At 59.0% G+C, this 26872-nt stretch overlaps 2 protein-coding genes across 2 annotated transcripts in view; one reads left to right on the plus strand and one right to left on the minus strand.

The window, feature by feature from the left end:
* Window positions 1–328: 328 nt before the first annotated feature.
* Window positions 329–3636, plus strand: LOC117643924 (cell surface glycoprotein 1-like; the record flags this gene model as incomplete). Its single annotated transcript, XM_034383111.1, has 1 exon — window positions 329–3636. A coding segment is annotated over one exon (2577 nt), but the record flags the coding sequence as incomplete, so codon positions are not given.
* A 6536-nt stretch (window positions 3637–10172) lies between these two features.
* LOC117643925 overlaps window positions 10173–26872 on the minus strand; it is a 19659-nt gene continuing 2959 nt past the window's right edge. Inside the window, exons 3-7 of the mRNA XM_034383112.1 lie at window positions 16547–16658; window positions 14359–14415; window positions 11912–14154; window positions 11311–11387; window positions 10173–11230 (exon numbers count right to left, since the gene is read on the minus strand). Coding sequence (XP_034239003.1) covers window positions 10416–11230; window positions 11311–11387; window positions 11912–14154; window positions 14359–14415; window positions 16547–16658 — 3304 coding nt within the window. The 3' untranslated portion in view covers window positions 10173–10415. The remainder of the gene's footprint in view (window positions 11231–11310; window positions 11388–11911; window positions 14155–14358; window positions 14416–16546; window positions 16659–26872) is intronic.

The raw sequence follows: 26872 nt of genomic DNA on the forward strand, positions 1-26872 counted from the left end.
CATACGATGCCACCACGCTCGAAAACATAACGCTTGAAGTAAATCTTAGAAGAGGAAAATTTTCCCACGCATTTTTTGTGTAGGCGGGAGAGGAGCTGAACGGAAAAATTAGCTTGAATTAAGCCTACCAACCATTACGCTCGGGGGAAGGCGTAAAAGTGCTCTCCAGATCTACCGAGGCACCAGTTTTGGCCGCTTGGTGGTGCTCTGTCGTGCTCTGTTCAATGAATTCCTGATTGTGTTCCAGGCGCGTCTCACGCGGCTGACCTGCGCCGCGATGGCCGTGCTGGTCGTGCTGCTGGCGCCCAGCGTCCCGGCCGAGGAGGCCGAGCTCACGGCCTCGGCCACGACGTACGGGGACCGACTCCGCGCCACGACGAGGCTCCCCTCAGGCGTGTACTCCTCGCGACCCCACAGCAAGCCCGCGTCCGCACCCGTCTTGGACGTCCTGGACGACGATGAGCACGAGGACAACGGCCTGCACCGCCAGGCGCAGCGCGTCTCCCCCACGCTGCGGCCCAAGGTAGACCGCACCGCGTTGTTCCGGCGGCAGAGGCCGTCGACCACCACCGCCGCCCCGGTCGAGGAGGCCGACGCCGACGAGGCCGTGCTGCAGGACGCGCGCGACCTCTGCCGGCAGTCCCCAAACAGCTACTTCTGCCAGCCGACGGGCAGCAGGAAGCGGCCGCAGCGAGTCCGCGGGGCGGCCTCCACCTCCTCGACCTCGACGACCACCTCCACCACGACCTCCACCACCACGACCACGACGGAGGCCCCGACGACGCGGCGCGCACTGCCCGTAACCATGGCGCGGCGCAACAGGCCCAAGCCCGCCAAGCAGCCCACCATCATCTACACCAACTTGTACCTGCCCGGCGACGTGGCCGAGGCCGCGGTGGCGCCGGCCTTCCAACCGCAGGCTGCGCAGGTGGACGAGGTCGTGGTGGACAAGTCGCGGAAGAGGGTCCCGGCCAAGCCGGCGACGAGGCCGTACGCTGGGCTGTCGGACACCACGGCGGCCCCGGTCCAGGAGGAGGTGATCCTCGGCGAGGACGCCGACGACGCGGCCTCCACCAAGGCGTGGCCGGCCTTCTCGGCGAGTCACCGGCCGCCCACCACCGCAAGGCCGCGCGACATCTGCGACGACCCCGCGCACATGTTCCTCTGCGAGAGGCCCGCCGTGCAGCGCGCACCTAGCCGTCGACCCATCGGCAGCGGACTCCGCGCCGGCGGCATCAGCAGGGTGGCGGTCTCGGACGACTTCCACGAGTACCCCATGGCGGCCCCCACCATTTCCTCCCGATCAGGGCCTCAGCACGAAGCGGAGACCTTCACCGAGCTCACCGGCGTGGACTACACCCCCGTCACGGAGGGCGAAGAGAGGCCCGGCTTCGACGTGGACCCGGCCAGCGAGGGGTACTACTTCTCCAGGCCGGCGGTCACCGCCAGCAGCAGCAGGCCCAGCGCTCCGGAGCCCGAGCACGTCGACGCACCCTTCCTGCTGAACCTCGGGCCGTCCAAACTGCCGGCCTTCTCCAAGCCGTCGGAGGACTCGTTCGCCAAGCCAGCGCGGAGGGTGCCCGTCCACGACCAGAGCGCCAGCTCCAACGAGCAGGCCTTCAAGTACCAGCCGCTGGCTGCGTTCCCCAGCGCCGCGCCCGCTGCTCCATACCCGCTGCAGAACCACGAGGCCGCCGTGCCACAACCGCTTGCTGCACAGCCGGTGCCACACCTCGTGCCTCAGACGGCCCTGCAGCCCGTCATGGCGTACGCGCTGCCGTCCGTGGAGGCCCTGCTGGCGGCGGAGCGGCAGGCCGAGCGGCAGCGCGAGGAGGAGCACAACAACCTGGCGGCGCACGCCATCCTGGCCGCGCTGCGCATGCAGGCCGACGCCCTCCGCGAGCAGAGTGCCACGCCCGTCGCCGACATCGCCACCGTGCTCCCCGAGGCCACCCCGGCGCCCCGCAAGCAGCCCAAGAAGAACAAGAAGAAGAACAAGCGGCCGAAGAAGCCCGAGCACGAGGTGACGGAGTTCGTCGACGAAGAGGGCGTGCTGATGGAGACCGTGCGGCCTGTGCACGGCCACGGCCACAGCCACGGACATGGACACCGTCGGCCGGTCGAAGTGCTGTCGGAGCCCCCGCGCGGCGCCCTCATCCTCATGGACAGCCACGGGCCGCACGGGCCGCCCAGGTCGCCGATGTACCGCGGTCACATGCGCCCCAGCGCGAGGCCCGTCCTCGCTCTGCACCGGTTCAAGCGACAGGACGACGGCTACATCTACCCCAAGCCCACGCCCGGCGGCAAGCCTGCGCCCGGGCCGGCCGAGCCCACCGATGAGGAGGGCTACGACTACCCGCCGCCGGGCCAGCCCTTCCCAGGGCCGTCGCCAGCACCCGGCCAGTCAACGCCAGGGCCTTCCTCCCCGGCGCCCGGGCCTTCCTCACCGGCACCAGAGCCTTCGTCGCCTGCCGAACCAGCCCCGGGCCCTTCCCCCACACCCGACGCGCCGGAGCCTGACACGCCGGAGCCCGAGGCCCCGGTGCCGACGTCCCCCGTCCCGGTTCGGCCCAAGCCGACCCCGGCCCCGGAGCTGAAGCCGACGCCAGGCGCCGGGCCTCAGCCCCAGCCTCCCGCTGGAGGTGATGAAGAGGGCTACGACTACCCCCCTCCGGGTGGACAGCCGTTCCCGGCACCGGGACCCACTGGCGGGGACGCGGAGGGCGGTGTTGAGTTACCCGGCCCTGGCGCCCCCGAGGAGCCTGCGCCGGGTCCGAGCCCCAGTCCGAGCCCCAGTCCGACCCCCGCGCCGACACCAGCCCCCACGCCCTCCTCGGACGGGGGCGAGGACGAGGGTTACAGTTACCCACGCCCGGAAAGGGGGCTTGGCAGCCGGAAAGCTTGAGCACCATTCCGCCGCCCGGCTCACATGTGTAAATATTTCATGTCTAGAATAAGGGAGCCACAACAGTCGCGATAGCGTGTCGCGTGTGTGTCATATTTTGTAGAAATTCGTATTTATTCAAATCCTAATTTAAATTTTCCTACTAGGGATTAGTGAATTTCAGCGGACGTCCAAGGGAGCTGAACCCTGTTTCGACATATTTATTTTTGTATGATTGGCTGAGTGCCACTTCGAAGTTTCGTCGAATTGTTCTTAAGCTTCATCCCACTCGGCCAGAAGTCTAAGGGGCGCCGACCGAGCAATGGTGATCCGTGGACGTGCGGTTGATTATTTTGAAAGTGTGATGCCAACCTTAACAAGCTGGCCGTAATGGATAGGAAATGGGGGAAATGAACAATTTAGCATGCATAATAGCAGAAGAAAGAAGCGGGGAAATGTAGAAATGAATATTCGGCAAAAGATGCTTCGAAAACTTATTATATGTATTGGTAGAAAGGTGAGAGCTCCTACATGTTTGATAGTGTAAGTTTGTGACTGTGGGATGGGGCATTTTACTGCCAACATAGAAAGAAAAAAAATGTTGGAAAAGAGGAGTCGTGTTTGAAAGAGGGGATGAGAATAAAGAAATGTTAATAAGGATATAATATTGTACATCAGTGGTAGATAATGGTGCGGACGGAGTGTGCAAAAAATGTGTTTGAATTAAATAAAAGTTCTGATATTTTCTGAAACGGAATGGTGGCAAACCAGCCCACAACTACGACACCGCCCCCCAAAACACAGCAGCCATGCACCCAGACCCACCCCACCAACACAGCATCCTCACAACTTGAATCGACTTGAATAAAGGCTTGAATATAAGCTGCATAAAGGCGGAGCCTTATTAAACCAACATCGCGAAGCCTTAAGAAGTCTTAGACTTTAGCTAGTAATTCTGTACATTTTGAAATCATGAGTTTCTTCGTTCTATACAGTGTGAATGTACATAGGAATCATTTTGATGTAAGTCTGATCGTTGGAATGTTTTTTTGATGTACTGGTGAGGTGATTTTGAAAACGCTCACTCAAAATTGCTGTGCGTACGAATAAACCAGTTTACTAACAGTCGCCTCCTCTTTTATTTTCTTTTGCTCTCCTATGTGTTGTCCTCTTATAAGAGTATACTATTACGTAACGCTGTCCCACAACTTTGTCCTTGTCGCTCTTTATAGACTTCCCGCGACTTTCAATGAGTGCTAGTGCGGGACAGGCATAAGGCATTGCACAATGTGGACGACCCCAAGCTGTACGCTACACCACAGGACGATCTCCGTCTTGGTAGAGTCCTCCGTCAAGGCCGATGGCGCCTGCGTCGCGCCGAGGCCGCGCCGCTTCACACGGGCGCACGAAGGGATGCCTACCTTCAGGCGCCTCCCATGAGACGTCTCGCTGCGGGCGCGCAGTGGGCCAGAAGACCGACGCAGGCAGCGTAAACTCTCGACGCGTTTTACGCTCCACGGGCGCTAAACAGGACTCGAACCGAACGTGTGACCCCACCAATGGATTCCTCAATCAGAAAGCGATCCATTGGTGGGATCACACGTTCGGTCTGAGTTCAATTTAGCGACTCTGGAGCTCGAAACCCGCCCGGGATTTTTCCCGGGCCCCGCCCCGCCTCCAACGGGCTTTTGGCCCACTGTGGAGCGCGCCACGCGCACCGCACTCCACGCACCGTGACCTTGCGGATTTAACTGAGCTTACCTCTCTCGAGAACCACGCACACCGTCCAGCAAAGCCTAAGCACGGTCAAGCCTCTAACGTCAACTTTGTCGAGGGCGGTGTTTCGAGGAACAACAATCGAACGGATCGAATAAGAGGAAGGAAGGAACAATAGAGCGCCGGCCGCGGGTTGGCCGGTTGGCCGGTTGGCCTGCCTGCAGGGCTGCCGGCCGGGCTGCCTGCCAGCATGGCCGGCATGGCAAGCGTCGCAAGGGACAAGCAGCGACCCGCCCCGCCGTCCACAGCCCACACACTGTGGCACACAGGCCCCACCGAGGTCCCCACAGAGCGCCACGGCGCGGCGCGTCGCACCGCGGGGCCGCCGTAACCTCAAACTCGGCCAGCATGACCACCATGACCACGGACGCGGCGCGGCAGCAGACCGTGCTGCAGCCAGTGCTGCCCGCCGATGGGATCCAGGTACGGCCAATCAGAGGGGAGTGCCGCAACGCCCCAGCGTTGGCGAAACAGAACACAGTGGGCCAGAAGACCGTTGGAGGTGGCCAAAACTCTAGACGCGTTTTGAGTTCCAGAGTCGCTGAATGGGTCTCGAACCGAACGTGTAACCCCATCAATGGATTCCTCGTTCGGAGAGCAATCCATTGGTGGGGGTCACACGTTCGGTTTGAGTCCCATTTAGCGACTCTGTAGCTCAAAACGCGTCTACAATTTTGTCCGCCTCCACCGGTCTTCTGGCCCACTGTGCAGAGCCGGATGAAATCGAGTCGCTCCTCTCTCACGATGATCAAACATGCAGACAGGTGCGTTTTTTCCCAGCCGCTTCCTCCGTTGACGCGTCGCTGTGCTTCTTGTCTGTAGGCCGCACCAGACTGATTCCGAGTGTCTTTTTCGGCGCTCTGCCTCTCTCGCACTCATGGTGCATCCCGTTGCGAGAAAGACAGAGCGTCCAACATGACTCTCGAAAGCAGCCTTCAGTTTCACTCGAGCCGAAACCACGGGTTGACAGATGTCGTGTGCTGGTTCTTCTTCTTTTTCCCGCGCAGTGCGCTGTGGGGCCGCGACTCATGACTCCTCGTTGTTTGACGCGAGGCAGGTGCCCCAGCCCGTCAGGCTCATGGAGCGACCCCCGGGGAGGCTGCACCGGGGACCCATGGCCCTCGCCCCGACCATCGCCCCTCCCATCATCCACCGCACCATGCCCCTCACCCCCGTGGACTCGCACGGCCTGGCGTCGCCGTCCACCGCCGTGGCCTCCCCCTCCCCCTCGCCCGGCGCGCTGCCCGCGTCCACTCGGATAGGTATTTCTATATCGCCCGGAATGCCCGGCGATTTGCAGTGAGGGCGCTATACCGCACGTGCGCGCGCGTGTGCTGCAGCACCACTTGCCGGGGAGCCGCCGCGGCTGATCAGACCTCGCACCGCGACGGAGCTGGTGCCGCCGCCACCGCCCCCGCCGCCCCCACCACAGCAGCCACCGCCGCCGCCGCCGCCGCCAAGGCCACCCTCCCGGCCCGCACTTGCAGCAGAAGCCGAGGGCGCCCAGCCGCTGGTCCCCATCCCCGCCGTGCCGCGCCGCCTGGTCGTCCAGCGGGCGGGGGCGGCCGGGGGGCGGCTCGTGGTGGGGCCGGGGGCGGCGCGGCTGCGGGCAGGCCGGGTCCGGCCGCACAGCGCCAGGGAGCTGGAGTCCTTCCCTGGCTTTAGCGGCGGGGAGGGGCCCAACAACAGGTCCCAGCCGATAGGTAAGCCCGGTCCGGCTCGGCTCGGCTCGACAGGCCCGATGGATGATCGGCGTTTTATTTGTTTCTCGTTTACGGCATCGGCGCCCACACTGCCTAACGGCCCCTTCTCCGGCAGCGCCCCCGCCGCCCGCAGTGTCCCTGTCGCCCGGCGGCGAGCGCGGGGCCGCCGTGGGGCACATCAGGCGCGTGCACAGGATCACGGGTGAGGACGCCGTCATGCGCAAGGCGGCCTGATTCCGAGAGGCATTTTCGTTGCTCTGTCTCTCTCGCACTCAAGGGGCGTCCTACAATGGGCCAGAAGACCGGTGGAGGCTGAAAACACTCCAGACGCGTTTTGAGCTCCAGAGTCGCTAAACAAGACTCGAACCGAACGTGTGACCCCACCAATGGATTGCTCTCCGAACGAGAAATCCATTGGTGGGGGTCACATGTTCGGTTCGAGTCCTGTTTAGCGACTCTGTAGCTCAAAACGCGTCTAGAGTTTTGTCCGCCTCCACCGGTCTTCTGGCCCACTGTGCGTCCTATGTAGGTACGAGAGAGACAGGGCGACAAAGTCTAAAGGCGCAGGGCGCACCAGGTCGTCGTCGAGTCCCTTTGATCCATACAGACTTGGGGCCTACCAGGCGGCCACTCAATATGCATGCACTTCCCGAGAGCGCCTTGGACCTCCTGGGCCTGCAGACCGATTCCGAACGGTCACGCTACTGTACTCTGTCTCTCTCGCACTCCATGGCTGTCTCTCTGCAGAGAGACAGCTTCCGAACAAGGTTACTCCGTCTCTGTCGAATTCACGGGGCATCCCGTTGGGACATTCCGTCGCCCTGTCTCTCTCGCACCTCTCCGCGACGCACTGTGAGTGCGAGAGAGACAGAGCGACTCTCCCTCAGCCTTGGGCCAAGATGCATCACGCACTCAAAAGCTCCAAAGGGCGTCCGCAGAGCGCAAGGCCGCACGGCCACTCGAGGCAGCACACGGCAGCAGAACCATGCCGAGAGTCGTTCTCGTCACTCCGTCTCTCTCGCACTCATGGGGCGGCCCGTGTGGGTGCGAGCGAGACAGAGCGACGAAAACGACTCTCGGAATGGTCTGCGGCGCACGGCAGCGGCGCATGCCAGGCTCGCGGCCTATTCGCCTATTCCTGGACGCGTGAAACGGTGCTGGCTGCCGCGCCGCCTGGCGATGGCACTGGCGCCGCGCCGCACTTTCGCTTGCCCCCCCCCCCTCCCACCCCCCTCCACTTACCTCACCTGCACTGTAGCATCGCTTTCTTTTGTCCCGGATAGCGACAGCTGACGCGGCTATTTCTCAGTTTACGGGATCGAATACTGACAGGGGCCGTATCTCACCTTCCGCGCCTTTTTCGCAGGGCTGCAATACAGGTGGAATCATTGTCACTCGGGATCGAAACAAAGGAAGACTGGGGTTGGGAGAGGCATTTTTTTTCGTCGCGTAAAATTCCTTTTTTACGTTCGGCCAGACCGGACCGGGTTCTTCCACCGCCCTGTGTGTTTCTGTCTGTTCTGTAGGTCGGCGTGGTAGAGCCGGGGCCATAGGGCGCCATAGGGCCATCTCATGGACCCAATTTCGACTGTTCCCTTTCCACTGCGATGGGGTTAGGGCTTGAGCCGTTCCGTTATCGCAGACCCCCTGGCCCTGGCGGTGGTCGCGGCCCACACCGGCCACGCCCCGCACCCCCGGGCCGCGGCCCAGGGCCCCCACGCCGTGCCCCACGCCGTGCCCCACGCCGTGCCGCGCGGATACCACCGTCGCCGCCAGCGGCCCTCCCCGGGCTCGCCCGCCTCGCCCAGCGTGCCTGCGACGCCCCCCGCGAGCCAGCCTCCCTCCACCACCACGCCGCCGTCGCCGCCTCGGCCTATCTCCACGGCCCTGGTCCCGGCCCCGGCCGCGGCGGACAACGCCGCCGACACCGCGCTCCAGGCGCGCCAGGTATGCGGGGCGCTGATTTAAATCTCGACCCTTCCTTTCCGGCGGCGAGTCGCATTCATTGGGATTCCCCGCATGATAAATCCGCCCTCCGCGGCACGGCGTGGCGCGGCGCGGCGCGGCGGCCCCCTGGCGGTACTTCTGGCCCCGCATATGTAAATGGAACATGGCTGCAGGCTGATTCCGAGAGTCGTTTTCGTCGCCCCGTCTCTCTCGCTCCCATACGGTACGTCCCAAGAGTGCCAGAGAGACAGAGCGACGAAAACGACTCTCGGAATCAGTCTGCTGGCCGCGCCGCGCCGTGCCGCGTCTTCCACCCCCACACTGGCACACCCCCGCTTCATAATAAAATGATGCTCTGCATTCAGTGGGCCCGCCCCAATTATTCTGTCGTGTGGCACGGGCACACTGGTACAGCACAGCCGCCTCATGCATACGCGAGTTCCAGATACACGCCGCGTCGTCACTAGGCCATAAAATGATGGCAGTTTGATTTATTTGCGCTCCAGTTTGCGGGGGCGGCGGGGGCGGTGGGCGAGAGCGGGGCCGCCTCCAAGGAGCAGCAGCTGCAGCAGCCACTGGCACGCCTCGAGACCATCCGGCAGCGCTTGGCGGACCAGCGGGAAAAAGAGAGGGAAGATGAAGAAGGGGTCGTGGAGGAGGCGGTCACGCCGCCACTGCAAAACGGCCCCGACTTTATGGCACAGGTGAGGCCGGAGCAATGGGCCGCCCAGGGCTGGATCGATTCCGAGAAGTTCCGCTGTCCTTGTCTCTCTCGCACTCATGGTGCATGCCACACGGGTGCGAGAGAGACGGAGCACAGACTAACGCTTGCCGCGCAGAGCAGCCCGCTGTCGCTGCTCGACGCCCCGCCGCGGCGCGCCAAGCGCTACGCGCCGCCGCCGTGCCCGTCGTCGGTGCGGTTCGTGGTGCAGGGCCTGGGCCCGGACCCGCGGCCCGGTGAGCCGCCGCCTCGGCGCGGCCGCCGCGCCACGCCGCCGCCGTACGCGACGTGGGCGCCGTACGTGATCCAAGGCAAGCCGCCGAGGCCGCCGCCGGAGGCCGCGTACCGGCGCGAGAAGAAGGCCACGCCGCCGCCGTTCGCGACGCTGGCGCCCTTCGTGATCCACGGCGTGGTCCACGGCGTGGACGTCGGCCCGGTGCCCAAGTCGCCGCGGACGGGCAAGCGCATGTCACCGCCGCCGCACCCCAGCCTGGCGCCCTTCGTGATCCACGGCCCGGCCGTGACGCGCGCGCCGCTCACCTGCATCTGGACGCGCGCCCGCCAGGACGACGCGACCGCCACCGCCGCGGACGACAGCCGGCCGCCGCCGCTCCAGGACGCCGTCGGCGGCGCGCGCCCCAAGACCCTCCGGAAGAAGCCGCGGCGCGCCGACGACGACAAGGAGAACGCCGACAGCGACAGCGACAGTCCCGAGCGCAGCGCGTCGCCGAAGAAAAAGTGAGAGCGGAAGACAGAAGAAAGGAAGCCGCTGCTTGGCGTGAGGCCGCCTGGCACACGTGTCTGGCAATGTTTATCCCCGCCCTCATCAACCTGGAGACGTGGGTGGCCTGGCTGGCCTGCCCGGCCTGGCTGGCCTGGAAGGGCTCTAATTAAGTCGTTAACTAGACTGTGATTGTCAGAGCGTGTGTGGCACACTGTGTGGCGCCGCGCGAACATGGCGCTGAGGCGGCGCCCTCAATCGTGGGCCTACATTGCGGCGGCGAAATGAACAGCACACACACTCACATCATTCCACTCCACATGTCGTCTGTATTTCAGGTGGTCGTACCGTTGTGCACAACGGTGCTGCCAGGGAAACATATACGCAGTAGTGTTCACTACAACAACAACAATATTCCGATTTCGCACGAGGAATCGTTTTGACGCGGGTAAAAAACTGGAGATTCTGTACAACGTACATTTTTCAACCAGTCCTGCTGGTTTTGGAAACCAATCTCTAATTTTGTGCCCACGTCAAAAACACACACCAATGCCACTTTTAAATACAATAAATAATTAGCCTATTTCCCTAGTTGTTTTTGAATTCGGTTTTTACTGTAACTAATTTGTACCTATCGACTGAATGGCGACGAATTTTTCTGCTTCAATTCAAACGATGGTTTTTGGGCACAGCAGACGACGCCCCCTCCGCCAGCGACACCACGTCGTCGACCGCGTCACTGTAAGCGAGACTGTCCCTCTGCGTCCGCGGCGGCGTCTTCTTCCGCTTCCACTTGGAGCCCTTCTGCTGCTGCTGCATCTGCTTCCAGTGCCGCCACAGGGTCATGCGGTCCCTCAGGGCCTCCTCCACCTCCTCCATGAAGCGCTTGTTGGCCTTGGCGGCCTCCTCGTCCGTGATGGCGGGCTGCGTCGTGTCCTCGACGGAGTCGTCCTTGTCGGCGTCCTCCTGGACGTCGAAGTACGAGCCGCTGTCCTTGGCGGCGGCCGGCGTCTGCTCGGCCTTGGCGGTCTTCTTCGGCGCGGACGCGGCCAGCCAGTCGGCGACGTGCTGCGGTACGCTCGGCACCTCGCCGCTGTCCTCCACGCTGTTGAACGAGGGCTCGGCGTCGACGCCGCCGGCCGTCCTGGGCACCGGCCGCTGGTCTTTGGTTTTCGGCCGCCGGCCGCCGAGGAGAGCCTCGTCGTCGTACTCCTCCGCGGACTCACCACTGCTGTCCACGTCGGAGTCCTCGTCGAGGTACTCGTCGCTCCGCGCGTCCCGGAGGCCGTCCCTGCCGCCGTCCCTGCCACCGTCCCTGACGGCGTCCCTGACGGTGTCCTTGGCCGGCGCGGCGCGCTGGTACGTCTGCAGGATGGCCATGAGGTGGCCCTGCATGTCCGGCGGCAGGGACTGCAGCAGCGGGGCCAGGTCCACCGCCACCGAGCCCAACGGGTCTGCCGCCTGGTCCTCTGGCACGGCTGGAATGTTTCCAACAACAATAAGAAACGAGCACCCATTTTAATTTCCCCGAAAGGCAAATAAAATTTCAAAAACTCACATTGCCTCCGCTGGGCGAAGGTCCCTCCTTGGAGGATGGACGCACCCTGGCCGATGTTATCAGAGGTTCCTGAGTCCCTGTAATGTAGAGCATTCATTAGCGCACAAAAAAAAAATTGAGCTATGTAGGGTTAAGGTGGAGAGAGATTTTAGACTGAATTGTCTCCTTTTGATACCTGGAAACGTTCCCTAAGTTAATGGTCTCTACACTATCACGTACTACTAGGGTATAAGTGAGTCTCAAAATAAGACAGTCCAGTATTAAAATGGGTGTCACTGGTAGGGCGTCTGATTTTCCAAAGGCAAACAACCTCGCAAAATTTGTTCACCATTATTCTAAATTCACGTTATATCACGTTATTTCAACGTTATTTCGAGGGTCTTTCAACGTTGTATCGCGTAATTTCACGTTATTTCATCGTTATTTCAGCTTCATTTCTACGTTATTTCACGTTATTTCACCGTTATTTCACGTTATTTCGAGGGAATTGTACACCAAAATTCAAGTTGTTGGCCCTCGGATTTCCCCCATGGAGTTCGGTTCTTCCCCGCACTAACCGACACACATGAATGACAATCAGCAACTTTGGTTTTTTCCATACCTGAAGCGCATGGGTAGGCTGACGGACTTCTTGGGGTAGAAGTTGAGGTGCACCACCATCTTGTGCTTGGAGTCGAGCATGGGCATGCCGGCGAGCGACTGCAGGCCTTGCAGGCCGGACAGCGTCACTCCGAAGGGCTGGCCGTTGCCGGCCGAGAGCTGGCCCTGCATGAGCACGGGGAAGCGGTTCGCGCCGGAGGACGCGCTGGAGGCCACGGGCGAGGCGGCGGCCAGCGACATGGGGTCGAACGGCAGGGCGACGGGCCTCCGCAGGCTGCTCTCGGCCTGGTGCGCCACGGCGTGCTGCGCGGCGTGCTGCGCCGCCACATGCTGGGCCACGGCCTGCTGCGCCGTGACGCTGGGCGGCCGACGAACCACCGGCCGCAGCGCCGCCACGGGGAGGTTGTTCCACATGACGGTGGCGGCGCCGTCGTTGGCCTTGGCCTGCCCCATGGGGAAGATCTCCAGCATGACGCTGAGCGGCGGCACCGACTTGCCAGCCGCGCCCCGCCACGCCGCGTCCGAGGCCGCCGGGGTCGTCGACGCCGCCGTGTCCGGGCCGAGCGGCTTGAACGTGGCCTCGGTGTACTGCGGCCCGCCCGGCTGCAGGAAGGGGTGGCGGTGCCGCGCGAACCGCCCCGGCGGCACGGCCAGGCCGGGCAGCCCCGGCAGCGCAGGCCGCCCCGCCGGCGCGAACGGCTCGCCCACCTCGTCCACGAAGCCGGAGTGCCGCACGGACTCGGAGCTCGCCGACGCGGACACCTCCGAGTCCATGGCCGAGGCCATGTGGTTGATCTCGGTGGGGTCGGAAGGCTTGTAGGGGTGGAAGGGGTCCGCGACGTAGGCGTGGCCGTTGTAGTGCGAGTCCGGCCCGGGACGCTCCATGGACTCGGCCGAGTCCATGAAGGCCATGTCGTTGACGTAGGGCTCGGGGCGCGGGAACGGGAACGCCTCCTGCGGCACGGCCTGCTGCATCTGCTGGCCGCCGTACACGCCGGTCACCTTGGCGGCCTTCTTGAGCGCGGCGCCGCTCCACGCGTACGGCCGCCGGCCCCCCACCACGTAGCCCTTGCTCTTGAGGTAGTTGGCGACGTCCTGCAGGTGCTTGTTGCTGCTGCTGTGCGGGTTGCGGTAGGGCTGCAGCTGCGGGAAGTTGGCCGTCTTGACGATGTCGGGGAAGTTGACGCTGTGCGGGATGACGACGCCCTTGTTGTTGACGACCAGGTACTGGTTCGGGGCCTGGCTGACTTGCTGCGGGAAGGCCCAGGGCTTGTTGCCGCCGCCCTGGAGGGACACCATCAGCTTCATGAGCTTCTTGGGCACGAAGTGTGTCCCCGACACGTCCAGCTGCTGCTGGTGCTGCTTGGTGCTGGCGGGGAACAGGACGGGCCCGAGGTTGTCCTGCACGGTGTAGTGCGGCAGCACCATCTGCTCGCCCTGGATGGTGCCGAGCTCGGCGAACACGCCGTTCCTGCGCTGCAAGTCCTGGTGGCGCCGCGCGGCCTTCAGCGAGGACTGCAGCTCCTCCTGCATGCGCTCCAGCCACCGCTCCCGCGCCCGCTGCTGCTGCAGTGGCTCGTCCGCCCTGGGCCAGTTGACGTCCAGGCCGACGTGGTAGGGCAGCGCCACGGCGTCGTCGGGCTGCCCGTCGTCCGACCTATCCTCGGCGGACAGCGGCGCGGCGTACGGCGGCGGTTCTGTTGACACTTCGACGCCCTCCTCGTCGTGCGGCGACTCCTCGCCGCCTTGTGGCTCTACGATGTTGACCTCCCGACCCTGCACGTCGCCGTCGTTCCCTGACGGCGCGGACGGCGGTTCCACGTCGGTGTCCCCGGCGTGGTCCACCGCAAGGGAGCGATAGGCGCGCCCCGTCGGCGGAGCGTCGTAGTAGTCCTCGTCCCTCTGCCCGCCCCCGTAGTCCTCGGCGTCCTCGGTGTGCCCATGGTCCTCGTCAACGGTGCCGTGCGCAGGTTCGTCTTCAGCGTCCATCTGCCTCGCCAAATGGTCGTCAGATGCATCTTCGACGTCGTCACGCCTCGCCAAATAGTCCTCAGGTTCGTCTTCGACGTCGTCCCGCCTCGTCAAATACTCTTCAGGTTCGTCTTCGGCGCCGTACTGCCTCTCCAAGTCGTCCTCCACGACGTCGTCCTGGTGGTGCGCGGCCTCGTCGCTGCTCTCGCCGACGCCAAGCCCCGCACCAGGGTGCCCAGGCTGTCCAGGCTCCCGGGCGGGCTCGTCGTGGCCCTTGAGCGACCGACCGTAGTCGCCGCGGTGTGGGATGGGGTAGGAGAAGGGGCGCGGGCGGCGGTGCGGCGGCGTCTCCTGCCCGCGTCGCCGGACAGGCTCCCGCCCCTCCCCCCGCCCCTCCCCCCGCCCCTGGCCCCACCCGTCCTCCTCCCCCTGCCTCCTGCCGTCCTCCACTGCGGCCGACCTGTCCGTCACGTTCACCGCCCTCCTCGAGGGGCTCCGCGCGGTCTGGGTAAAGTCCACAAACAGCAGGCAAATCTACAAACAAAACAAAACAAAATATTCAAGTTTAATGGAAGGTTTAGTCGCCCGGCCACCCTGACCCACGATCGTGCCTTGACCCCTGAACTTCTTTTTATGAAACTTTGACGTATTCTCTGATGAACGGGGTGCTGGCGTGCTATTTAATTACAGTCTTTTTCTAACCAATCGCCGAAACAAGATAATCCTCGTCTCGCCCGGAGCCTTTGCTGCAGCGTGCCGCTGTCAGGCTTGACGGGTGACACTTTCTATACCCGTAGCAATCTGGCACAGATCGTCGGGTGTCGGCTAAATCAACAACAACATCCAGACTGACGGAAAATGAGTTCGCTGTCGAGAGCGCCCGTCTTAAGAGCTTTCTTTTCGCGACGGATGGAGGCCTCGCTATCGTTCAAGTCCTTGAACTGGTCCAATGACGTCTCTAAGGGGGATCGAGGTAGGAGTAAAGTAGCACTTTTTGCCTAATAGATAAGGCAGTGAGTTGCTTTTTGCCTGATTGGGCAAAGTGTTGCCTTTTGCCTAGTTTTTAGGCGGCTCTCTAGGGTGAAAAGAAAGAGGGTGGGGTGAAAGGCCCCTTTGAATCCGCCCTTGAACTTCTCCAGGCAGCTGCCGCCACCTTGGCGCAGTGAGGCGAGCAATAAGGGAAACTCTATGACCTCGATGACCTCCACGGAGAGGTTTGCACCGCCAAGGCCTCGGCCGGCCTCGACCAAGGTCGTCGTGGCTTGCCCGAGGCTTGCCGCATTCCCTGCATACTCCCACATTCAATAATGGCGGTGCATCAAGATGTGCCATCGAGCCGAGCACGGCCACGGCCTCAGCCACGGCCTCAGCCACGGCCACGGCCACCGCGACGCAGATATTGTCCGCATAACTCGCACCTCCCTCAACACGCCGAAAATGCAGCAGCGAAATCCCCACCCCTCACCCTGGACGAGCGATAATAGCTTCCACAGGGCCCTTCCCCCGCCCCCACCCCTTCACGCAGATACACACACAGGCGCGCACGCGCGCACACACACACACACACACACACACACACACACACACACACACACGCACGCGCGCGCGCTATTATCAGCGTTATCACCCCAACACACACGCACACAGACGATACTCGCGATACTCTGGTATCCTTAACCCCCTTTCCCTCTCAAGTTGTGACTCCATGCATAGCAAGTGACGTGTGCGAGGGACCCGTGTAGGAAACACTAAATTTGCCTCCCCCTTCCTCTCCCCCTGCCCCTCCACTGCAAGCCCCCCGACCCGCACCCGCCCCAGCTGCGCGAGGAGGAGATAGGCAACTTATCCGTTTTCCGCGTCACTCTCCCCTTCTCTCTCTCTCTCTCTCTCTCTCTCTCTCTCTCTCTCTCTCTCTCTCTCTCTCTCTCTCTCTCTCCCCCTCCCTCTCCCTCTCCCTCTCTCTCCCCCTCCCCCCTCCCTTTCGCGCCTTATTCCCACTCGTACAACAATCGCGCCATCCGTTCTGGATAGAAAAGGCTCGGGGGAGGGGAAGTGAAGGAGGGAAGTCCCGATTGTGTTGTTGGGCCGCGCCGTGCCGGCAGTGTGCTGGAGGGCCGATTGGCGGTGGCAGCGAAGGTGGCAGGCAATCTAAGCGACGCGCGCGACACCGGTAGAACTGAATTACTATAGCACGAGCAAACAACTACGGTTTACACCTGAAGTCAAGTGTGCGGATCAGGCCACCGAAGGTATGCAGACAGTGAAAGGTAGCTCCCAAAAGAGCGTCTGAAGAAGATGTCTCGTTTTAGGGGCCGGGCGCCAGAAAGATAAAACGTTCTAGAGACGTAGAGGAAAGATAGGGCTGACTAGGCCGGTGCGGAAGAGGTAGGACTGTCTAGAGATGTGCGGGAAAGATAGGCCTCTTTTGCCGGGAGGCGTCGTTTAGTTCTACCAGCAGGCTGATACCGAGAGTCGTTTTGGTCGCTCTGTCTCTGTCGCACTCAGGGGGCGTTCCGCATAGGTGCGGCAGAGACAGAGCGGCGAAAACAACTCTCGGATCGCCTGGGAGGTAGGCATCCGTCGCTCTGCTCGAAGCAGGCGTGCATTGGGGTGGCACTGCGCAGGCGCTATGCGCTCCACCCTCCCTTTGCTGCAGTGTACTTACGAAGAGCGTGAGCATGGCGGCGAGCACGGCGAACACCGCCCAGCGGGTGGCGTGCCGCGGCGTGTCCTTGACGCCATGGCTGTCCGTCGTCCTGCCCGGCCGGCCGGACGACCTGAAGATGCCGAAGCTCTCGCTGCTGGTGCCCCTGCTCCTCCGCGGGGCTCGGAAGGGCCATCCGGAGGCCGGGTCGGTCCACACCCGGCCCGCGACCACCGCGCCGCCCCGGCCGCCGCGCCCGCCCTGGCCGCGCCCCTCGGCCCGCGCCCCGGCCGCCATCAGCTCGCTGGCCGCGGTGGCGGCATGGCCGGCACGGCGCCCCTCAGGCGGCCAGGGGGGTCATGGCGGCGCGCACGTTGCACTTCACTGCACTGCACTCCTTGCTGCACCAGCAAACACCTCCTCGGCGTACTCCTAGACGGCGATGACGGACGCGCGCGCGGCACTACCCGTGGCCTCGGTGACGGCGCTGACGGCGTGCTCGAGGTGCCCGTCGTGGCCTCGGTGACGGCACTGACGGCGTGCTCAAGGTGCCCGACGTGGCCTCGAGGTGCCCGACGTGGCCTCGGTGAGGGCGCTGACGGCGTGCTCGAAATGCCCGTCGTGGCCTCGGTGACGGCACTGGCCTCGGTGACGGCGCTGACGGCGTGCTCGAGGTGCCCGACGTGGCCTCGGTGACGGCGCTGACGGCGTGCTCCAGGTGCTCGTCGGCGGGAGGCTGGGCACGGACTGAGTGCGCGCTGAAAGTCCGGGTGCGGCTCACCGTCACGCCGGCCTGGAGCGCGGCCTGGAGCACAGCCTCAGCGCCGCGTGACGCTCTGGTGACCGTGGCGCCGCGTGCGTCCGCGTGTCACTCAGGGTCACACTGGCTGCCTGCCTATAACTTTCTCCGTGACGAGCACTGGTGTGCGCGCGTGTGTGTGTGTCTGTGTGCGTGTGTGCATAAGATCATGCTTTTTTGTTTTTCCGCTAGTTCTCTTTGCATTTTTGTCCAGGCGTCAAGCTCGCATTTTTGTGCGCCCTCTTCGCAGTGTGATATCTCTTTTTAATGAGATCCATCTAAAAGTGTCGAGGCTCTGCGTACAGAGTGTAGGCCCATAGTCGTGGCACTGTTAAAAAGTCCAAGAAACGCAGCGCTGTGGCGCCAACAACAGCTCATCACCTTCACCACCCGCATGGCGTTTGTTTTGTGGATTGTGTGTGCTTCGCTTGTTTGCGAGTGCTTTCTCCTGAATTCCGTTCGCCACCGGAAGAGTGTGGAGTGCGGACATAGCGTTTCATCTGCATTGTCAGAGCGAGAGAGACGACATGAGGGAAAGGGGGCGGGGCCCTGGAAGGCCCTCGGCCCTCCAAAATGACGTAAGTTTGGTCGCATGTTCGCCCACCAATCACAGCGTGACCTGCAGACTGAGTGTCGTTTTCGTCGCTCTGTCTCTCTCGCACCTTAGCGGGACGCCCCCTGAGTGCGGTAGAGAAGACAAAGTGACGAAAACGACTCCCTGTGACAACCCCTGCACTCCAAATTGAAAGGCGGTACAAATGTATCAAAAAAGGCGGTATTGAAATTACCGCCTTATACATGCCATCATTACCACCAATCAAAGGCGGTACTTTCATTTACCGCCACAACTATTCCATCAGTTATTAAAACATTGAATCAGTACCGCCAGTCAGAGGGAGTACCTAAATTACCGCCAAACACAAGCCATCAATACCGCTCATCAAAAGGCGGTTGTTTGATTTACCGCCTGCACTGTACCATTGTGGTCAGATATAAATGTCTCGCTGAATCCAAAATTGTTAATATATCCTAGGTGATGTGTGAATTCATGGCAGATTGGATAAGTTACTAGATTATGATTGCACACAAAATCAATAGAAAACTTTTCTAATTACCGGTGTAGGTTGTCAGGCCCACTGGGGACTCTTAAGAGAAACGACAGTTGTGACGCTCATAAACTGAGAGGTCCATACTTGCATAGCATAGCCGCTGTCATTCAGTTTTCTTGAAGTCAGATGTACTCACATGAATCATGATTGAGTGCACAGCAGTGAAACTGCTGCTCAGAAGATAAATATGGCAAACAGGTTGAGTCACCCAAAACAGATAGCATCAAATCTTGAAGCTTTCTGCACTGGTAAACTGGGCTTGGTGCAGCACAGATGTGATAAACTTATGAAGTTTTGACGGTTTTCTCATTTTACACGCACTTTCACTGTAGCTTGGATGATAGCAAACAATCTTCGCCCACGCACGACACAGTTGGCAAAAGGTCGCCATCTCACAAAACCAGAGGAAACTTGATTATATTTATGGATATTGGACAAAAACACGAACCGACGGCAGCCCTTTGTCTCTGATTTTCAGGTTAGTTCTGCCACCATTCTGCTCCGTGGTTCTGCTTTTGTTTTTGTAGGCCTCTAACTGCGAATACTGCCTATGTCGTGCGTACAGCCGACCCGTAACTGCCCATAAAAATATCAGATATTCGCAGTCACTCGTCGCGTCAACAAAACAAGTTGCAGAAAGAAAATGGCCGCCTGTTACTGTGCATGCATATCAATATTATTCAGTTTCTTCTAGTTTTGGGCAATGACGTCTGGTGCCAACGGGGTCCAGTGTGGGCGAGGATTGTTCTTTACCATGGAAGCAACTGTAAAACTGCGAGTGAAGTGGATTAACTGTAAAAATTTTATAGAAGTTCATCAACACAGTCTGTGGTCTGAGCTCCTGTGCTCTGGGCCCAGTTTAACAGTGTACAATGCTACATGTTTGAATACAAGCTTTATGAGTTACCTCAACATTTCTGCTAATTTCATCAAAGAAGCAGTGCCACAGTGATTAATGTGAGTACATCTGACTTCAGGAAACTGAATGTTAGCGGCTCTGCCAAGTGAACAAGGACCTCTTAGTTTAAAAACGGAAACAAAATTTACTGCTCGCAATAAGCGGTAATTATAATTCTTGCTTGCAATGTGGTACAACATTATGGTTTAGAGCGGTGCTATACATATATGACCACACTTCCCCGTATTGACAGTACAAAATGGTCTCCTGTCCATTGGCGGTAATATTTATTAGCGGTAATGAAAATTCCTTCTCTTAATTGGCGGTAACTTCATACCGCCATTCAAGTACCTCAAACTATTTTTTCTCCTGGCCTGATGATGTACCGCCTTTTTGTGGCAGTAAAACTATACCGCCTTCCCAAAGGCGGTAAAATCTGGAGCCCGCCTTTTAAAAAAGTACCGCCACAAAAGGGTGGAAATATTACCGCCTTTCAATTTGGAGTGTGTACCCGGTGAATCACGTGTTGCTCGTACGTAGCAGAGCAAAAACCACAGTGGATGCCCTCCACCTGGAATTTATTTTCCAGAGCAAGGCGTGAGAACAGGACGCTGGACCAGCGTGGTGCGGAGCAGTGTAGCGCCAAAGTCACAACCAAAACAAAGTGTAGGCGTAGCAGACTGATTCCGAACAGGAGTGTTTTGTCGCTCTTTCTCTCTCGCACCCCTCCAAGACGCTCAGTGGGAGCGAGAGAGACAGAGCGACGACAACACGGTTCGAAGTCACTCTGCATAGGCCGTCTGGAGCCGGCGGGTGGAGGAAGCGGAAAATCCCTTCCAGCGAGCCTTCCAGGCACTATAATGAATGGAGGAAGACGGTCCGCCGAGGGGACCGGTTTAAAAAATAATAACACGGTCGTCGCAGTAACTAGGTCCTGTGCAAGACATCGTGAATCCTGTTCGCTGTCATTTTTAAAACTGAATGGTTAGTTAGGTTAGGTCAGACACGCATGAGTGGAAACGTTTCGACTTCAACAATAACCTTTCTTTTTTCTCTCGGACAGCGCATACTAAATCGCGGATTTGCCTTACTCCGTGTCTCGCGCGGAAGGAACACTCTCAGACGGCCTTCTCTTCTTTCCCCAGAATTTTAAAGTGACGCTTCCAGGCTGCCGGGGCAATCCCCAGCGCACTGGAATTTCTGTCACGCCGCGGCATCTGCTCGGGGCGAGGCGGGGCGGGCCCCGCGGGGTGGCGTCTTGGGAGTCTCGGGCCCTGGAGGTGTTTCAAGTGTGGAAATTAGTTCCCGGTGGCGGGGAAATGACTTTGCCGGCGGCGGCGCGAGAGAAGAAGCTCGGGGCGAGCTTGGCGGGCTTTGAGGAACATGAGGGGAAGCGCAAAACCGCGGAAAGTTCAACTGGAATATGGAAAAGCGCTGGTATCGGTGCGTCGCGGTGGTGGGGGCAGGGTGGGGCGGTGGCGGTGGCGGGGGTGGCAGTGCCGCCCCCACCCCTGGCGCTGCGCGGCTCGGCTCCACGCGCCCCCTCGCCGCGCCGAGCCCCGCGCAGTCCTCACCGACTCCACGCCCGCCGCGCCTCGCCGCTGACCGCCGCGCCGCTCACGCCGAGACCGACGACGACGACCACGACGCCGAGCCGCGCGGGCCGCGGACCACCGCGACGCACCGCGAACGCTCCCCTTCGTGCCGCGCCCTGAGTCGGCCTCGTCCGGACTCGAGTGATACAGAGTAGTGCCTCGCCTCGCGGCCCTGGGCCTCTGGCCGACGGATTACTGCATCACCTGCGCCCGCCTGGCCGACACACCTGGGTCACTGCGTGTCACTGGCCATGAGCGGCCCGACAGGTGAGTGAACAGGGCCGGGCTCGACAGGCCCACCAGGCCACCAGGCCCAGACATAGGGCCAGCTGGACAGGCAAGATTACCTCCTCCATCCTTTTATCCAGGCCAGAGGACGTCATGCGGCTAATTGCTGCCAGTAAAGCCCAACGACAGGTCCCATACTACTATTTTCGCTTCCTGCACACTGAGAAAACTTTACAAACTATTTCAGGCCTTACAAAGCAAAGCAGTTTGTTAGAACAAAGTACATTTTAACGAGGGGTGAATCACTCGGCGTTCTGGTGTACACAATGTGTACACCAGAATTAGTACATGAGTACGGGTGAGTACACCTTGCTTTACTCAGAAATTTCACAATTTAAAACGTTTTAAGGCTTTATTTAGCGTTTTAAGCTTACAAAGAAAATACTTCGTAATTTACGAACTATATCTTCGTGTAACAAAGTAAATTAGTTAGTACGTACACTGGTAAAACTAAAGCGGAGCATTACCCTCTGTTTTCAAGCGTAATCAGTTTACGCTTGAAACCAAGCGTAACAGGCTCATCCGCCAAGATTACCCCCATCTAAATGCATGGGGAAATTTCCAGAGTATGCTTGATTTCAAGCGCAACGTCTTCAAGCGTATGCTTGACTCAAGCATAGTGTTACGCTTTAGTTTTACCAGTGTATGTATGCTCAAAATACTTCGTAAGGTTTTAAGGGTGGACACTCTTGTGGAACGTTGCAAAGAACGTGTTGTTCGCATCATGAACTTTTTCACTCGCAGCTTGCGAAGAGGGATACACTCTCTGAACACCTTACAAACTTAAGCCTTACGAAGTAGAATAGCTTCATATAAAAAAGTAATTGGAGCACACTAAGCTTACTAAGAAATTAATTTTCTTAAACCAATTTACGTAAAGCTAATTTACGAACTATTTATACGTATGACAAACTAAAAAGTTGAAACCTTGCTCAAAATACTTCGTGCATAATACTACAGTCTAGTTAACTCCTTGCCTCCATAAAACGTGGCAAGATGCGAAGAAGTGGCCTGTAATACAAACACGTGGTTTGCAAGTTCAGCAGAAGTGGTGATACAAACAAGTTCTTCGCAACTTGAGAGTAACTACTTTGTATTACGAACTGCCACTAAGCAAACGAATGTGTTTGCAATGGGTTTTCTGCGGGGCTGCAATGGTGAAAAATCTATTTTCGCCCATTAGCTAGCATGGCCTTTGAAGGCTGCAATCCCCCTCCTCCACTCTTAAAAAAGTCTTTTAAACTGCTAAAATCGCTTATGGTGCAAAATTGACCACTGCGATCCCCGAGGAATCCCCATAAACTGCATCCATGTACACACTGGTAAAACTAAAGCGTAACACTATGCTTGAGTCAAGCATACGCTTGAAGACGTTACGCTTGAAAACAAGCATACTCTGGAAATTTCCCCATGCATTTAGATGGGGGAAATCTTGGCGGATGAGCTTGTTACGCTTGGTTTCAAGCGTAAACTGATTACGCTTGAAAACAGAGGGTAATGCTCCGCTTTAGTTTTACCAGTGAATTTAGTGCAAATTTCAAATTTGAAATGTTTAACAACGAAGGCTTTAACTCCCGACCGAGCTTTGGAAGGCACGTTCGGTTCCAGGCGTTTCCATTCAATTTTTTTAACACTGTCGCACAAGGCTCACGGCTCCCGGCCCGTCCCCGCGAAAACAATATTCTCCCATTATTTGTGCTCCTCTCGCAATAAGTGCGCTGCCGTCGTTTTGGAGGTGGGCAAGCAAGCATTGTCGTGTTTTTACGCCCGACTCGCCTTCGCACACAACTTAATTTTAACGTTTTTTTATGAGGGAATTGTTTACCTTTGGTGGCAATGCTATGAAGGTTGCGGGTCACACCGGGAGGCGCGGTTCATGGACGCGGGACGCTAACGAACGCCTTCACTGTGGCATGGCCCTCAAAGCGCTTTCGGACCGAACGGAGAGAGAGAGAGAGAGAGAGAGAGAGAGAGAGAGAGAGAGAGAGAGAGAGAGAGAGAGAGAGAGAGGAGAGAGAGAGAGAGAGAGAAAGAGAGAGCGAGAAAGAGAGAGAGAGAGAGAGAGAGAGAGAGAGAGAGAGAGAGAGAGAGAGAGAGAGAGAGAGAGAGAGAGAGAGACGCGGAGCGACAGGATGCCCGCGCCAGGAGTTTGAATGCTTGTTATTTTGCCAGCTGCCCGCGAGGATTACACCGCAACTGTGATTACAGTCCGCCTGGCTTTCGGGAGGAAGCGCTTTCGTTTTAATGATTATTGCGGAGAAAGGACGGCCTTCATCAAAAGGCGCGCCGCTTTCGCGGGTTTTTCCGGTGGCGTCTCGCTTTCCCAGAATCGCACTTTTCTTCCTCACTGGAAGAAAATTGAGACAACGCTCTAAATTCCTGATGAAATTTGAGGTGTCTTGACGTGAACTCAGAGACAGTAGGAAGCGGTAGGGAGCAAAACTTGTCCATGAAAGGAATCTTGTTTGCATTTTCATTGTAAGAAAAACTTTCAAAAATTTAAATCAAAAGAAAAACTACGATCGTATTATGCTTGCGCCATTATCTACTTTGAATTTTGTTGATATTTCTTCGTTAAGAAATTTAGATTGCAACTACTTACGGTAAAAGTGAGGTGGATCGGGTGCCAAAGGGACGTGTGAGTTTCGACCTCATCGCGTCGAGGCTGTACAGTACGGGGGTGGGAAGCCAGTTTGGGAATGTGGCGTGTCGTCGTACCGTGCACGGAACATGCTCCCCACGGTTCTCGCGTCATTTGTGCTTCCATGCCTCAAAAATGTTTGAATCTCGGGTCCACAGCCAAGCACTCCGCGAAAAATTACTTCAAGTTTTACTTCATCTTTCCCACTGGCAGTCACTCCACGTGGAATTCCCCCCACCGGCGCTTCGCCATCGCCACCAATCGCTCCACAATGAAATAATATTGTGCAGCTGGTCGCAAGTTTCTCCGACATAATGGCAATTTTTCCCTCCCCCCGGCATTTTCCCATTTCCCCCTCCGTCCTTCCTGCTTCCTTCTTTGATTCCCTCCGAACGCCGCACGCAGACTCGCGGCGTAAACAATTCCACACCGCGTAGCAGTGTAGTGGCGAAGCGGCGCGTCTGTGTGTGTGTGTGTGTATGTGTAGGTGTGTGTGTATGTGTGTGTGTGTGTGTGTGAGTGGTGTGTGTGTGTGTGTGTGTGAGAGAGAGAGAGAGAGAGAGAGAGAGAGAGAGAGAGAGAGAGAGAGAGAGAGAGAGAAAGAGAGAGGGAGAGAGAGTGTGTGTACTGTGTATCTCCGCAGGAAGTTTTGCGGCCCAAAAATACGAGGCTCAGAGTGGAGCGCTGCGGATATTTCCGGTGGCTGTTGTTTCAGTGAGCGCTGTCACCGTCTGGAGCACGGCAAGCCTTGGTCAGGCCTTGGTCAGGCCTTGGTCAGGCCTTGGCCTGCACGTTGATCCCGAACGGTGCCTGGTCTCTCTGTCTCTCTCGCAAGCTGACCGAGTGCCCGTGGGAGCGAGAGAGACAGAAAGCACGGTCCGGAGTGAGCCTGCTGCCGAGCCTGGTGACAACGGCGACTTAAACCGAATTGCTTTACGGCAACAATCTCGTGGTCGCGTTGGCGCCCTTTACTCTCAGCCCTTCGGAGAAAGGCGGTTTTAATTTCATTCTGCGGCGGAGCCACACTGTGAAGATTTTCGGTGTCACGTGTTGACTATTTCATGGCCAATTTGCCTTATCATTAAGAATGCAGTCAAACCAGTCAATGACTCTTTTTTCACCCCCGCGAAATTTGTGAGGAAAATGTCATCAATTAGTAATGAAGGTGTTATCAATTTGTGATGAAAATGTCATCAATTTGTGATGAATTGTCATCCTCAATTTCACTATAAAGTGAGAGCAAATTTGACAGTGCAAGGGGGACGCGGCGTCCCCGAAGGACGCCCGATGTCCAAGAGGGCCTGGAGGTCCTGGAGGTCAGCGGGACGAAACGAAAAGGGAGCATAGAAGACTAACTAACCCCTTTCTGCCCACACGATTAATGGGCACGCGTGGCCTGATAAGGGCATCGGGCCAGGTCGCTCTGTCTCTCTCGCGCCCACGGAGCGTCACGTAGGGGTCGAGACAAAGCGTTGGGCCAGCCAATGGGCGGGCTCGGGTAGGAGGAAGACCTCCACCAAATGGTTTTGTCACGCAATGAAGAGCTCCTTCGCCGTCGCCACCCCTCACACTGGGCCTTTTGAGGCAGCCTGATTCCGAAAAGTGATTTTCGGCTCTCTGTCTCCCTTGCACGCGAGTTCCGTGCGGCAGGGGTGTGAGAGAGACAGACTGAAGCGTCTGCTGGCCACGCGGCGCATGTCTCCCTTTGGCCGCCCCTGTACACTGATACAGAGTCGTTCGCGTCGCTCTGTCTCTCTTGCACTCATGCGGCGCTCCGCACATGTGCGAGGGAGACGGAGCGACGAGATCGACTCTCGGAATCAGTCCGCTGCAAACCGCCCTGACAGTGCCGCGTGCCGCCGGGTGAGCCACCCGTGCTGGGTGCATTGAAGCGCGCATCAAGTCGCACAGCAGGGCAAAAGCAAACCCGCCGCAGCGGTCCCTACGTCGCTCTCGGTCTCTCTTGAACCCTTCCGGAGCGCCGTCCACGAGTGCGACAAGGACACAGCGACGGCAGAGCTGCCCCGAATCAGTCTACCGGCTGGAGTGAGAATAGACAGAGTCAGTGTAGCGGAATGCTGGTAAAGACACAAGGGGTTGTACGCGCGGAGCACGGAGCGCGCGCAGGGTGAGAGTGAGAGAGAGAGAGAGACCGACAGAGAGAGGAGTGACATAAAGAGAGTGAGAGTGAGAGAGAGAGAGAGAGAGAGAGAGAGAGAGAGAGAGAGAGAGAGAGAGAGAGAGAGAGAGAGAGAGAGGGAGAGAGAGGGAGAGAAAGACAGAGAGCGAGTGAGAGAGAGAGACAGAGAGAGAGACTGAAGCCGCGGGGGGTGCACGCGTTGTTGTGACGCTGCCCGACGCTGGTCCGATGCGATGCGTGTTCTGTGCGCTGCTAGAAACAGGCATGGCGGAATCGATAATCCCCGGGCCTTGGGGCCTCATCCTCATCCCTGCGAGTGCAGGTGGCGCTCCTCCGCGCCGCTGCTTCTGCCGGCCGATGATTCCGAAACGGTCGTCGTTTCGTCGCTCTCTCTCTCTCTCTCTCTCTCCTCTCTCTCTCTCTCTCTCTCTCTCTCTCTCTCTCTCTCTCGCACCGCGACGGGCCGGCCCGCGAGTGCGCCAGAGACAGCGCCACGGAGCAACGACTGTTCGGGATCGGTCTGTGTTTGCACTACTTCATCTTTCCTCACCCTTTCAGCGTGGCTGGCCCGGCCAGCGCGGCCAGCAGCCCGGCCGGCCGTTCGCAACGTAAACAAATACGCGCCGCGGCACGGCACGGCACGGCACTGGCGAGAGGGAGGTTGCGAAAAACAAGCGACACTCGGCCAGGCAGGCAGCAGGGCAGCGGCGAGCAGCAAGGGCAAGTCCATTACCGTGGTCACGGCCAAGGCTGCCAAACTCCCAGCAGCAGACTGATTCCGAGAGTCGTTATTCGTCGCTCTGTCTCTCTCGCACCTTTACGGCACGCCCCATGAGTGCGAGAGAGACAGAGCGACGGAATCGACTCCGCGGAATCA

Source organism: Thrips palmi, unplaced genomic scaffold, assembly GCF_012932325.1.
Source record: "Thrips palmi isolate BJ-2018 unplaced genomic scaffold, TpBJ-2018v1 HiC_scaffold_17, whole genome shotgun sequence".
NCBI lineage: Eukaryota > Metazoa > Arthropoda > Insecta > Thysanoptera > Thripidae > Thrips > Thrips palmi.